The following is a 14,590-nucleotide window of genomic DNA, read 5'->3' as shown; positions in this document are numbered from 1 at the left end:
TCTCATTCACAAGAGAATCCCTGCCTTTGGATACCTGAATTGTTATGGAAGCAGTGAAGCAGCCTAACAGTGGAAGATTTAGGAGTAATTCTAAGGCTGCCTGCTTTCATTTCCCTGAACTTCATTCTCTGCTTTACCCCCAAGGAGTACTGCAGGGTCCCACTGCTAGCCTAATTTAATTTGCTTAATGTAACGACAGCTTTGGTTATTTACCAGTCTAGGAATCATTCTTTCTAAAAGCCAAACATCGAGTGCTTGCCAGAAGGTATTTTCATGTGGGTGGCAGTGATTAAAGCTTTTGTGGATGGGCTCTCTTTATTTTCGTTTTAGGACCTTCACATGGGTGAGAAGACAAAACTGATTACACAGCTGCGTGATGCAAAGAATTTGATTGAGCAACTAGAACAGGACAAGGTAAATAAGGAGGGATTTTAATACAAACTGCACTGTTGGAAGAAGAGTGGTTAAACTTGAAATATCTGACCTAGTGGTGTTTGAAGCTGTTCTTGGTCACCTATTTTGGATTCCCATGGCTACACACCTCAGTGCAAGATTTAAAAATCTAATGAGGATGAGATGCAACATAAAGGAGTTAAACAACCAATGAAGTAGCTCTAGTTTCTTAGGAATATGCAGAGTTTCTCCATTTTTATTCCTTCTAACATTTTTGGGGTTTTTTTAAACTGTGATTACTTGGAGTAACTTCTGATGGTGGTGTAACAAGCAGCATGGCTCACACTCGTCATCTGTGCTTGCTCTTTAAGGAGAAGCAGATGCACAATGGTGCTTTTAGTTTACAGAATACATATTTCAAAGAAAAATAAAAGAAAATAATTTTTTTCTGATGGTCCTTGTTTCCTGGAGGAGTTTTTTTAACCACTGGATAAATTCTGGCTCTTGAAAATAATTCAGTTTCTGATCTTTTTATTATTTTCTATTTTCTGACATAGAAAAAAAAACCCCACGATTTCTGATACTGTAGAAATGGATAAAAGTTTATTTCCAACAAGGAGTGCATCCCAGCTTGAAATTGTTTTCGATACACATTTTATTTGTTTGTTGGCTTTTATCACAAGGACCTTTTCCATAGGGCATGGTAATTGCAGAGACAAAGCGACAAATGCATGAAACACTGGAAATGAAGGAGGAAGAGGTGGCCCAGCTGCGTGCTCGGATCAAGCAGATAACTACACAGGGTGAGGAGTTGAAGGAGCAGAAGGAGAAGTCTGAAAGAGCTGGTAAGAAACTGAAGTTTATTAGCTTTCGTATTTGATCACAAGAAAGCTTCAGCATATTTTTGCAGTTTTTCATCAGGTGTTATTTGGAATGGGTATTAAAACATGCTTTTTTTCCTAATGTTCTGCTGTGTCACCCCTGCTGGCATCGTTACTAACTTCATTTCTGGTCATGAGTTATTAACTGTTCTGTGTGATGCTCTACTATCAGTTCAACTGGAGCAAGTAAGGAAACTGCTGAAGCAGCTGTGCCTCCTTTGTAGCAGAAAAGATTGCCATAGTGTTGTACTGGTGTAATTTCAGGAGAGAAGCTTTGGGAAGATTTTTTTTTTAAATGTTAATGCCTTCTGTGTTTGCTATAGAAAACATAGCAATTAATGCATAAGAACTTGGGAAGATGTAGGGACAGAAGGATGTGTTACAATCATAACAAACCTTTGCTTTCAGTAGTTGTAGCAGAAGCATTTCAGGTCTTTTTCCTAGTAAAACATCAGTGATGATCCTGTTGTTTCAGGGTTTTGTGACCTCATGTTTGTACAATTATTACACATCAAAGTTTGCTGTTGGAAATTTGGTAGCATTAATTTTGTGGACTTACAGTCAGTCTTTCCAGCTTTTTCTTTTTCTTTTTTCTTTTTGAACATGGTGAAAGCTGTTTTGCACCATATCTGTCTAAATTCTTAGAGAAACATTTAGATTGTTCTCATAGGCATTTGGAGGGAGTAGTTCACAGTCTTGGCAGGAGCTGTGATGTGATCAGTTGCATAAAGCATGCAGTATGGTGTTTTTTTCTCTGTAAGTATTGAGGAGTTCAAACCATACATCTTGTAGCAGTTTTATTTTAAATCTATGTAAGCTTAGATCAGAACTTCCAATTTTAAAGACGAATTTGTGATACAGAAGAACAGGTTCAGCTTCCAAAACCAGCAAAGGATACATAAAGATAACAAAGCAACAAATGGTCAGACAGAAGACTTCTGTACAACCTATGAAAACAGCAAATATTTGGATTAGGTGCCCTCCTTCCCCATCCTTTCATGAAAATTTTTAGCTTTGAAATCCTTGTTCTAGAAATCAGTGACTCCTTTGCTGAAGTTGGAATTTTGGAGACTGGAAAGCTTAGATTTTGGGGTTTGTTTTTGTTTGTTTGCTTGTTTTTTAAACAAAATATAATTATCAAGAATATTTTAACATCCCCCAGATAGGAAGTTACTGCAGACATTGAAACGTAGCCATTTTTGAAGTGGTGGAAACCTTTAATGAGGAACTGAGGTCCACTCCCTCCTGTCTGTACAGTCGTTGCCTCATGTCTGTCTAGTTGGAATATGAAAATGAGTTAAAGGCAGTCTGTTTTCATATTCACTGCTGTCACTGCAATGACAAGGAATTTCACTTAGTAATAATGTATTGAACACGTGGCACTTCACATACTATACAACACTTCACTGTGTTATATGTTCTTTTTATTTCTAAGTGCTTATGGTGAAGTTTATGGTGTATAAATGTCCATTTTAACACAGAGTGCTTATTTTTGCACTCTCTGAAGCATCCATATGCAGATGTTGGAACCTCTGGAAGATTACTTAGTGCAGTGAATTTTATTAGGTTTCTCTATGCATTCCAAAGAAGTCGTGATGCACAACTGAGGTGGAGCTCAATGCAGTCAAAATCATTGTTCTGGCGTTTGAAAAAACACCATCAATATTAGGAAAGCTTGGAATTGGTTCTTTGTCACAGGCTTTGGCTTTCACAAGTTCTGCAAACTTGGCAGCTTTATGTATTTGAGGTCTGAAGATAGGTTTCTTGGCTACTTAATGTGAGATTACTTTCCATTGTAGACTTGTTGATTTTCTGTATGGTGATTCAGTGAAGATTTACTCAGCGCAATATTGTATTTGCAGCTGTGTTACATTTCATCCACATTATGATAAAATAAAGATTTGTACTTTTTTTGTACTTGGCATCTACTTCAGCCTACAGTATAGCACTAGGACAAAAATCATTGTATTGTGTGGCTACTTTGTATTTTAAATTTTGTCAGTGTCACGTATCTGGCTTTTGTATTGTAATGAAGTGACAGTGCTGTAAAGCACCAGTATTTGATTCAATACAAGGAAAAATAGTGACAGTTTAATGTTAATGCATTTTTGTGTACTGACAGATGCATATCCTTATTTTGTGTGCATTGTATAAACTGCAACCGTGTTCCCAGTTAATGTTACAGTTCAGTTTTGTTACGGTTAGAAGTACGCTGTATGAAATCTCACAGAGCATCTTGTTTTTGTGCATCCACACATGCCAATAAGTGAATCATGGTGCCTTTCCCAAGCCTTGTATGAACAGGACTGGGGTAAGGGCTTTCTTTTCTTACATCAAACATTGGGTGCTTGGTCTGGGCTCTAAAAGTAAATTCTGTGCTTCTCAGGCAATGGCAGTTCATTAACTGGAAGCAACCGCAAATGTTACTGAATGCTTTTCAAAATGTTTTTCACTTAACAATAATATTGTTAGAATTAGTGAATTTATTGCTAAACTGAAGTTTGTTATTCCTCAATTCTTGGCATAAGCCGTCTTTGACTTCTCAGAATGCAGTTAATTGATGAGTTTATATTCTGTGAAGTAAAATAAACAAGCAGGCTTTAGAAAGTGAATTCCTATTTCTTCTTTGCTGCTTTCTGCAGATGACATTTCCTTTGCAAGATTAATGAGTTTATGCTTTGTAAATTTCTATGGAGATTAAAAAAGGCTTGACTCTGTGTTAAGAATCCTGCATAGCTGCTCAAAGCAACTGTAGGAAATTAATTCAACCTTTATTTCTCAAGTAGCTTTTTGACAAGATGCCCGCTCTCAGCCTTTGGTAAGAAAGCATCTTTTGCCAAATCAGTTTTGTGCTTTGTGCACCATTTCCAGCAGTAGATGGCACTACAGCTGAAGGTAATGCGTGTTTGCAGTACTGACCAGGCTAACCAAGAAGCCTTCACAATACTGATTCATGTTACACAGGTCAGCAGAGGCAAGAAGGGAGAGCTGGAACTGATACTTAGGAGTAGGATATGTAAAGCAGTTAACTTTCTGGTGCACATCTTAATTAATCAGTTTTGCAACCTGGCGCTTCTTAGACTGTGCTCAGGCTTTGTTTGATTTTATATCAAAAATATCTGTTGGTCTGCTTTGGTCACATGAATGAGTTCTTGCAAGACTTGTCTGGTACTTTGTTGGTGTGTTTGTTAGCACTTCTGTTTTGCCAGTGAGTCTTAATGAGACCAATACCTTAGACAGAAGGATCTTTTCTCACCATTAGCTGTGCTGGTTCAGAAGAGCAGTGGCAGGGTCCTTACTTTACTCTTGGGATTCAGAATAGATGTACTTGGATAAAAACACAGGCTCCTTATTCCAAGCTTTTATCCACAGTAGCATTAAAAGCTTCAATAGATTAGAAAAATAATAGTAACAATAGTAACTTAGGCTGTGTTCTCCCTCCCTGGTGTTAGCCCTCTACTGGTTTGAAATTCGCTTGTGTTATGCTACACTAGAATTAACTACTGTGATTTAAAACATTCTGTTTTGCTGAAGTGCTCTAAGTGCCTGAGATGCATATAATTTAACTTTTACAGAACCGTGTGTGTTTGTGAAGTGTTGCTTTTTTGTGCTTTCATACCCCCTTGACGTTTCATCCAGCAGCTCTGCCTACTGTTTGCATTAGCATCCTGCTTGCAATTATGGCAGTGCAGCTGTCATCCTGCATGTTGCTCAGCTTTCACTTACCAGCAGGTCAATCTTAGTGCAAATTTGATTCGTCTGTTTAGTGAGTTTGTGGGTGGTGGCAAATGCATTCATTTCTCGGAAGGAAGAGATTTCTTAAATGAAATTAAGATTCTGTTACTCATAGCAAGAATCAGAAAATGAAACAGCGAAGTATCTTCAAATCTGTTAGATGCAGGTTTTCTGTTCCAAATTGTATTTAGTAAAAGTTTAGGCTGATTTGTCTGTCTCTGTGTGCTTTGGCTAGGGCTAAGGGAAGAGGAGAGCAGTCACTACCAGTCTCCAGATGCAGTGGTGCAGCCTGCATTCATGGTTTGGGGCACAGGAGGAAGGAGTGGAGTCCTGCTGGCCTTGGGTGGCAAATGCCCCAGTGGAGATGATGAAGAACATGCTTGGAAAGCAAGTGGCTGCCTCATGAGGAGCTATAGGCCTCGTGCATGCTGGCAGTGTACTTTACACTGTTTTGCTTTTTGACATAATCTATTAGATTTCTGTAAAGAGTTCTTGAAGTACTTTGTAAGGAGGTATTGAAGTAGAATGAGGGATGAAAAACTGGGTATGATTATGTGGTTTGGTATTGTCATGGTCAATAGCAGACCTGTTAACATCCTAAAACATAACTGTTGCTGTGAGAAGTCAGAGAAAAGCTTCTTTGCAAAACAGTTGGAAAAGGTCAGAAATTGGATGAATGCAATTTTATGGACTTAAGTAACTTGGAAACGTAATTGTGGCATTGGTTCAGCAAGCACAGTTTGTTTAGAAAGACTGGTTTCAAGTGTTATCAGAAGATTTTTAATAGGAATCATAATTTGCTTTTCTAATTCATGCCTGAATGTTATTAAATATGGTTAACTGCATTTGTTTCACAAAAAAGGATGACAGTAACTGTTGTGAATGCCTACTAAGCAATGGTGTATCAAGGAAACAAGGGATGTGTGTTTTGGGGGTTTAGAATTAAGGTAAAGAAAGGTGAGCATACTGAGTAACATCTTAAAAAGTGATTTTATGTCTGCTCCAGGCTAATATCCAACGAGTCCAGGTTTTTCTGTGCTCTGTTAAATTACGAACATGACATTGGTACTGTGATCACAGACTTTTACAAAGGTGTTTTGCCAAAGTTAGTTTATGTGAAGAGTGTCTTGAGACTGAATTTCTATGCTGTCTTGAGACTGAATTTCCCTTTGACGTGCAGCAGAGGCTTCTCTGCTTATGCCCTTCTCAGGAAAAGGGACTTCCCTGATAGTGAATACTTCCTAGTCTTGTGTCAGTCTGTGGAGATTCTGTTGTCAGTTCCAGCGAGGGATTTGGATATTGAAACTGGTATTGAGAAATCATAACAAAACAGCTCCCATTCAGGAACTCGAGAATCGATTTGCTTTCTTTCTATATTCAAATGATCACCTCAGAAGTGAATGAAACAGCTGGAATATTTGTTATGGTAAGAAGCAGCTGTGAGATGATTGCTTCCGATACCTAAGTTGTGTTTCAGCAGACTCGTGTCTGTCCTTACTTGTGCTTGTGTTCTTTGACACACGTTACAAGTATTCAAGTTCTTTTGAGAACAAATGCTAATATTTTTTTCCTCAGATTTTCTTTTACAAAGTTTATAGAAGCACAAGGCAATCTTCACGAACCCACATTTTTCCAGTGTCCCTTTTGGTTGTGTTCACAGCAGTTTGTATTGAAGATAGGCAGTGAGAAGATGAAATTAGCAAACCCCATCTCTACACAGTATTAAAGAGAAGGTTATCAGGGTTATGCTGTGGGAAAGCAACAATTCTTTGGTAAATAAAGTACAGTGCCATTGTACTTGAGTATTCTGTTCAGGAAGAGTTCTTTCATGATTTAGTAAAAAGTGAGAAAGTTATTTGTTGCTTATGGCTGGAAAAAGAGCCATAGCTTTACTTGTATGGTTTACATACCTTATAAGGATTTTAGGGGAAGAAAGAGAAGCTACTGAAATCCAAAAGCAAGGCATTCACAGCCATTTATCAGTTTTTTCCTTTCTAATAATAAAATGCTGAGAATTCTTGATGAATTCATAAGCTCACGAGCATTTTTTTGTTCATGTTTTTCTAAATCTCTCCAGCTTTTGAAGAGCTTGAGAAGGCTCTGAGTACGGCCCAAAGAACAGAAGAAGCCCGGAAAAAATTACAGGCAGAAATGGATGAAAAAATCAAAGCAGTAGAAAAGGCAAGTGAGGAAGAGAGGGTAAATCTTCAGCAAGAGTTGACGAGAGTGAAGCAAGAGGTGGTTGAGATTATGAAGGTAAAAGCTGAAACTCAACTTTTATTGTTGTTTTTTAACCTAATCGTTAAATTACAAATAAGCTATAGCTGTAAAATGCATTTAATATTGATGTTTATGTTGCTAATTTTTCACTGATGCTTTGGGAGAATGATTTACTTACATAATGTAATTCATTGGTAAAGCATCTATGTAAGCTGTAGGTAGCTGTTTAAGGTCAGGTGATGATTCTCTTCTCGCTCATGAAATAATGGGAATAGAGGGAAAGTCGCAGACAGAAGCTTCTGTTCCAATTTGTTGTTACATCTGAACTAAAAGTGAAAACACTACGTTCACCTTTGTAGAAGAACCTTTTGAAAATGTGATGTTTCTTTGATGAGAACTGTGGAAGACTTGAAGTTTGAAAATAACATTTGACAGGACTTATTTCTAGGAAGTGTCTCAAATAATTGTTAGTTACTAAAAGGAAGCAAATGCTTTTGGTTTCCTTTCTCTGCACTGTGTTTCTTATTGGGAAGCAATACAAAATGTTTTGTTAATTCATGTTTTGAAATTAGTTTTTTTGTGATGTTTGATTCCCAGAAGTCTTCAGAAGATCGTGTTGCTGAGCTGGAAAAGTTACATAAAAAAGAAATGGCTACCAAAGATCAGGAGCTAAAAGAGAGATTGCAGGCCCAAGAAAGGGAGTTCCAGGAGAAGATGAAGGCAGCTCTTGTAAGCATTCCTAAAATGTGTAGAAAGACATTTCTCTAAGTATGCGGTGGGTACTAGAAGTTTTAAATCCCATTCCACAATGGGAGTCCTTTAGCACTCAGATGTGAGTGCTCTCCAAAAGTCAAGGAGCTCAGAGACATCAGAGCGTGAAAGATAAGCAGCTACAATGATCCAGACCGAGTTAAAGATAATGAATCAGTGTTGGTAATCACTGACAGCTGCATGTTCTGTGAGAAATTATTACTGTTTTTTTTTCTTTAACACTCTTTGTTAGACTTGTTTTTTAAATTTCTACCTCTGGGTTATTGGAGATTGGCCACAGCAACTAGAGAAAACGAGGTACAAAGAATGAAGTTGTTAAACGAAAAGCATTGACTTTCATGATGTCTGGTTATGTGATGTTGTCAGAGTTACACATTTGCAGTGGTTGATCTCTGGTAGAAAAGATCCTGGTGGGTCTTTGCTGTTTTCCATAATCTGTAGTCCACTTCAGCTCATTGTGCAGTTTCACTCCTCAGCTAGGTGTTCTTTTCTGCTCTTCTTTGATGGCTGGTGACTAGAACAGAAGATGTTGACTGTTCCTTCCTGAGTGTATTCTTCTATTTGTTTTTAAGATTACTTTTTAATTATAAGAAATAGAGATATAAAAATCTTTTAGCAGAATCAAGTGGAGACAGATGCTTGTTCCCCAGAGGTGTTACTCACAATTAATAATGGTGACCAAACAAAAATGAAATGCTTGAGTTGAATTGTTTGTCATGCATTTAAAAAGAAAAAGTGGGAGGCAAATGGTTGCCAAGTAAAGAAAATGGAAATGATTTGTAATAATCTGTTTTCACAAAAATTCACACCATGTGTTTGTATGTAGAGGAAATATATGTGATTACTATATGATTCCTACTAACTTGTTGGTAAATTTCCCATTATACTGTTTTTGAAGGTGTGGGCCATCTTTATAGTGTATTGTCTTATTCATTTTGGTCCAGGAGAAAAATCAGAGTGAGTGCTTAAAAACCCTTCAAGAGCAAGAGCAACAGGAATCCCTAGCCTTAGAAGAACTAGAGCTGCAGAAGCAAGCAATACAGTCAGAATGTGACAAAAAACTCGAGGAGATGCATCAGGAAGTAGAGACTTTTAGAACTGTGAGTAAATATTGCAGAAATGTAAACATTTTCTAAGAACGCCGTTCAGAGTATTCTTAACTCTGACAAGTTTATGAATAATGTGGATGTTTTATGATCAGGTTTGGTTGAACTACACCAATAATAATAATAGTGTAATAGTGTAATAATAATGGTGCAATAGTGGTGACCAAGATGTTATGTATTACCAAAGTAAGCTGCAGCTTGAATTTTTTTTTGTACAAGGTCTGATTTCAAAATAGAGCAATCCGTTCACTTTGTATCATGGTGTAATATATGGAGTTGTATACATCAGCGCAGGTTTTATGTGTGTGGTACAGGAGAACAGTGCTTTCATCAGTTTAATTTGTGGGTAGTGCTACCGTACGAATGCTTACAAAGGTGCTTAAGTAGTAAAAATTTGCTAAGTTTTTTGAAGTCTTTTGCTTTTTGTCAAAGGAAAGTTTGTATTTTCTCCTAAAGGAGGTTTGCATTTTATTCAACCACTCCCAAACTGAAAGTTGTGAATTTTGCCTATGGAGGGGTTTCATCTTTACAGCAGCAATGATATAAGAGGTGGAATTAAGATAAAACTAGTGTGTAGGTATAAAGCCCAATAGCCCTTGTAGACTCAAGAAACCTGTACTCCAATCCTGTTTGTTCTTAAACAAACAACATTGCTCTTTTATACACTGCATGAATTAAGTTGTTTGAATTATTTATTTCCAAGTTTTTATTTTGCCTGTTTTCACTGCAGTGGAATAGAACTTCTTTTTTCCATTAGCTAACTCACTTAACTTAATGGAAGCAAGGTCGATAACAAACTAGATAAATTAAATAAAACTGTGTTTTCTAACAGAGAATTCTTGAATTGGAGAGCTCTCTTGCAAAGTGCTCACAAGATGACAGAAAGCGTTCAGAGGAATTAAGCACTTTGATGGAGTCTGAGAAGATGCAGCATGACAAGGAAGTGAGTGATATAGTGGAAAAACACAAGGAGGAGTTGGAGAACGTGAAGCAGCAGCAGGAAAAGCTTTGGACAGAAAAGCTTCAAATTTTACAGCAGCAACATGTTATTGAGATAGAAAAAATGAGAGAGAAGCAAGAACAAGAAATAGATACGATACTGAAAGAGAAAGAAACGGTTTTCCGTACGCATATAGAAGAGATGAACGAAAAAACATTAGAAAAACTTGACGTGAAACAAACAGAATTAGAAACGTTGTCATCTGAGCTATCCGAAGCACTGAAAGTACGTCAGGATTTAGAGCAAGAGCTCTCAGAATGGAAAAGTAAATTGGGTGAAGCAAAGCAAGAATTTGAAGGAAAGTTGGAAGCAGAGAGGAATCAACACAGAGAAGAGGTTGAAATTATGTTAAAAGAGCATGAGATGTCTATTCAAGGAGTCGAGAAGGTACTGAAGGAGGAACTGAACCAAATGAAGCAATCATTGGAGGAGAAGGAGAGACTGCTGGAGGAAATAAAAGCACGTGAGCAAGAACTAAAGGAATCTGCACAAAGATCTGAAGCTGAACTTGTCCAAGCATCTGCAAGGCTAGTGGAGGCTTCATTATCTCAGCAGAGCACTTCTGACCAGCAGGCAAAGCAATATGAAGAGGAATTAGCAAAGCTCCAGCAAAAGCTGATGGACCTGAAAGGAGAAAAGTTGGAACTTAGTGAGCAGTTAGTAAGAACTGAATCCCAGCTGAACGAAGTCAAGAAGGAGTTAGAATTGTGCACCTCTCAGGTACGTGACCTGAAGCAGCATTTGCAAGAACAAAGCGATGAAAACACCCAGAAAGTAACATCTCTAACACAGCAATATGAATCTCAACTGAAGGATCTACAAGGAGAGGCTGATAAGGCAAAGCAAAGTCTGACTGAAAGGGAAAATGACATCGAACATGTGAGGAAAGTACAGAATGAACAAATGGAAGAGCTCAAACAGAAACTATTAGCCACAGAGGAGAGAATTAGTACTTTACAAGGAGACTATGAAAATAAGCTAAAGCGTCAGGAGAACAAAATGGAGAAAATGAAGCAGAAATCAAAAGATATGCAGGAAGCATTCAAAAAGAAACTCGCTGAGCAGGAATCTAAGCTAAGGAAAGAGCTTGAAAATAAGCAATTGGAGTTCAGTCAGAAAGAGAGCGAGTTCAATGCTAAAATATTGGAAATGGCACATGCCAGCTCAGCCGGAATCAATGATGCTGTGTCAAAACTGGAATCTAATCAGAAAGAGCAACTGGAGAGTCTGGCTGAGGCTCATAAGAGGGAGTTGGAAGAAATTAGCCGAAGTTGGGAAAAGAAACTCAATCAGCAGGCTGAAGAGCTCCAGGAAAAACATGAAATGGAACTGCAAGAGAAAGAGCAGGAACTTGGAGATCTGAAAGAGAAACTTGCCACCTGCAGTGCTGAAAAGGAGGACTCGAGGACAGAAATAACCCAACTGAAGGAGGAGCAGGTCAAGAGGAATGAGACCCTGAAGCAATTGCAAGAAGATCTAAAACAGTCCTTGGCTCAGATGAGTGCTCTGTCAAATAGTGAAAGTAGCCTGAAAGCACAGCTCCAAAAGCTGGAGGGTGATCTTAGTCAGTCCTTGAAAGAGAAATCAGGACTTCAGGAGCAGATCAGCAGGCAGAAAGCAATTGAAGAGGAGGACAAAGCCAGAATTACTGAGCTGGCTGATAAGCTGAAAGCCCTGGAGGAGAAAGTCCAAACTATGCAGTCTTCTCACAATAAGGATCGTGAAAATTATGAGAAAAAAATCGAGGCTTTTCAGCTACAAGAAACTGAGGTTAAGGAGCTCGTAGCACAATTAGATTCTTATTGGAAGAGCGCAGAAGTTCTGTTGCAAACAAAAAGCAATGAATTAATTGAAAAATGTAATGAAAAAATGAGTATAGTGACATGCAAAATTGCAGATTGTGAGCGCCGAGCTACAAAAGTTAAAGAAGCGGTAATTGTTCAAATGAATAAGTCAGTGCAGCAGCTGCAAGAGAAGGACAATGTAATAAAGTCCATGAGGGCTGATATTGAAGGTCTTGTAACAGAAAAGGAACAATTGCAAAAAGAAGGAGGGCATCAGAAGCAAGCAGCAACAGAAAAAGAAACTTGCATAACACAGCTCAGGAAGGAGCTATCAGAAAATATCAATGCTGTCACCTCAATGAGAGAGGAACTCCGGGAGAAAGAATCGGAGATCTCAACTCTCCACAAAACAATAAATGAGCTTAACGTTAGAATTGAAAGCATGGTGAGCTTAACAGAGAAGGAAGCAGCCATCTCTCTATTAAGCACTCAACATCAAGAGGAGAGGTTGCAGTTGTTAAACCAGGTACAGGAGTTATCATCCAGTATTGAGGTACTGAGACAAGAAAAAGCGTCGGCTCTTGAGCAGGTCGATCATTGTACTGCCAAGCTGTCAGAGTGGAAGACAAAAGCACAAATGAGGTTTACACAAAATCATGAAACTATTAAAGATTTGCAGAGCAAACTTGAGGTAAGCAATACCCAAGCCACTAAAAGAGATGAAGAGCTAAACAGGCTGAAGGAGGAGCTGGCTCAGCAAGGCAAGGATCTGGATAGTTTAAAAAGTGCACTGGAAGAAAAGGAAAACAGGATGGAAAAACAAGAAAGTGAGTTAACTGCAGAGTTAAAAAGAGTTGCTGAATTGGAAGAACACATTGCTCAGAAAACTTCAGAAAATGATTCCTTGATGGAGGAACTTAGGAGGTATAATGAACAAAAAGACGCGGAGCAAAAAGAGGCAGCTTGGCAACTCCAGCAGGCAGAGAAGGTTGCTTTTGAAAAAGACAATCGGTTTAAGGAGGCTGAGGAAAAAGTGCTCAATCTTGAAAAGGAAATAGGTTCTCTGAAAGCTGAATGCGAAGCAAAAGAGAGAGAATTTGATCAAATGAAATCAGCGATACTTAAAAGCAAAGAGGAAGAACTGAAGGAGTTGGAAGAGAGACTGAATGCAGAGAACAGCACGAAGTTGGCAGATCTGAAAAAGAAGGCAGAGCAAAAAATTGGTTCTATTAAAAAGCAATTGATGTCTCAAATGGAAGAAAAGGAAGAGCAATTAAAACAAGATAGAGAAAATCAGGTAAGACATTTGGAACAAAAAGTCCAGGAAAGAGAGGCCAAAATTGAATCCCTGGAAGAAAAGATGAAGTCAACAAAAGATTCCACGGAATTAGAGAGAGAAATGCTGCAAAAAATAGAGAGTGCTAAGGCTGCCATAGAGCAAGAAAAAAATGAAATGCTTAAGAGTGTCCAACAGGCACACGAAGAGAAAATTAACAAGTTACAGAAGGACTTGGTAGAGAAAAACAAGCTGTTGCAGAAGTATGAAAGCGAACAACGTGAAGGTATAGATTCTCTTCTAGAACTGCAAAAGAAACAGGAAGAGCTCCTGAAAAAATTGGAATGTGCTGAGAAGACACAGAGAGAGGAGCAGAGTGTGACTGAAAGCCTCAGGGAAGAGCTCAAAGAGCAGGCTAGAAAATACTCCTTGCTAGTGGATGAACATGGTCGGTGTGGTGGTGATTTAGCAAGTAGTAGGGAAGAGCTGAAAGCTAAAGAACAAGAAAATCTGGATATGGAGAATACAATTGGAGATTTCCAGAAAAAAATGCAGGAAAAAGATGCAGTCAGTCACTCTTTAGAACAGAAGGTGAGAGAATTGGAAGATAATCTCGCTAAGGTAAATGAAATGCACAAGGTAGAGATGGAAGATAGAAGTTTGAAATATGAAGAAAACCTAAAAAGTTTACAGCAGCAGCTGGAAGAAAGAAATGACCGCTTGAAAGCTTCTGAAGCAAATGCTGAAGAAAAGGCTAAATCTGCTCTGGAGCTGCAGAAGTTACTGGGAGACATGCAGAACCAGCAGAAGGACTTGCAAGCTAAACTGGAGGAGACTGACAGGGAGAAACAGAAACTACGTAAGGATGTAAACAGTCTTCAGAAAGACCTGCGTACTCTGCGAAAAGAACATCAACAGGAGCTTGACATAGTTAAGAAGGAATCCTTAGAGGAAATGGAGCAGAAAATCAGGTAAGTTCTTCATTGCCAGCATGGTTAACATCTTAACAACTTAAACCTTAGGAAGACCTTTTTATAGCATGATTTCTTACAATGCAATGATGACTGTTTTGCTTTGTTTTGTTTTCTAGATAGACTTAAACAGAAAGCAAGGAAGGAACACATAAAACATTATTTGATTCACCTGTTTAAAATATGGTTTCTCATTTGACAAAGCAATACCACTCCAATTGTTCAGTGAGGGTTATTTCCAGCATTACCAGAACATGAGATACAGTTTCCTGAAACAAGAAACAAAGTTGACTAAAGCTCAATTCTGAGAGCTTCCTGTGGCTATCCTGTGAAGTAGCTCAGTATCAATTGAAAGTTCAGAGTGTAAACTGGGGTGGTGGGAGGAAAACAAGTACTACCAAGAATTGTCCATATGAACTGCAAAAAACGTTGTTCAGTGTTCTGATAGTGTAT

General features: G+C 38.3%; 1 protein-coding gene across 4 annotated transcripts in view; it reads left to right on the top strand.

Annotated features, from left to right (window-relative positions):
* Nucleotides 1-14,590, top strand: part of GOLGA4 (golgin A4) — a 58,860-nt gene that overhangs the window by 25,840 nt on the left and 18,430 nt on the right. For all 4 annotated transcript variants that reach the window (XM_048950752.1, XM_048950751.1, XM_048950750.1 and 1 more), the window contains 6 exons: nt 331-414; nt 1,091-1,238; nt 7,087-7,265; nt 7,827-7,958; nt 8,945-9,100; nt 9,939-14,137. In XM_048950752.1, the coding sequence (XP_048806709.1) occupies nt 331-414; nt 1,091-1,238; nt 7,087-7,265; nt 7,827-7,958; nt 8,945-9,100; nt 9,939-14,137 (4,898 nt within the window). The remainder of the gene's footprint in view (nt 1-330; nt 415-1,090; nt 1,239-7,086; nt 7,266-7,826; nt 7,959-8,944; nt 9,101-9,938; nt 14,138-14,590) is intronic.

Source organism: Lagopus muta, chromosome 7, assembly GCF_023343835.1.
Source record: "Lagopus muta isolate bLagMut1 chromosome 7, bLagMut1 primary, whole genome shotgun sequence".
NCBI lineage: Eukaryota > Metazoa > Chordata > Aves > Galliformes > Phasianidae > Lagopus > Lagopus muta.
Note: the sequence above shows the minus strand (reverse complement) of the source record. Positions and strands in the feature narration are given on the sequence as shown.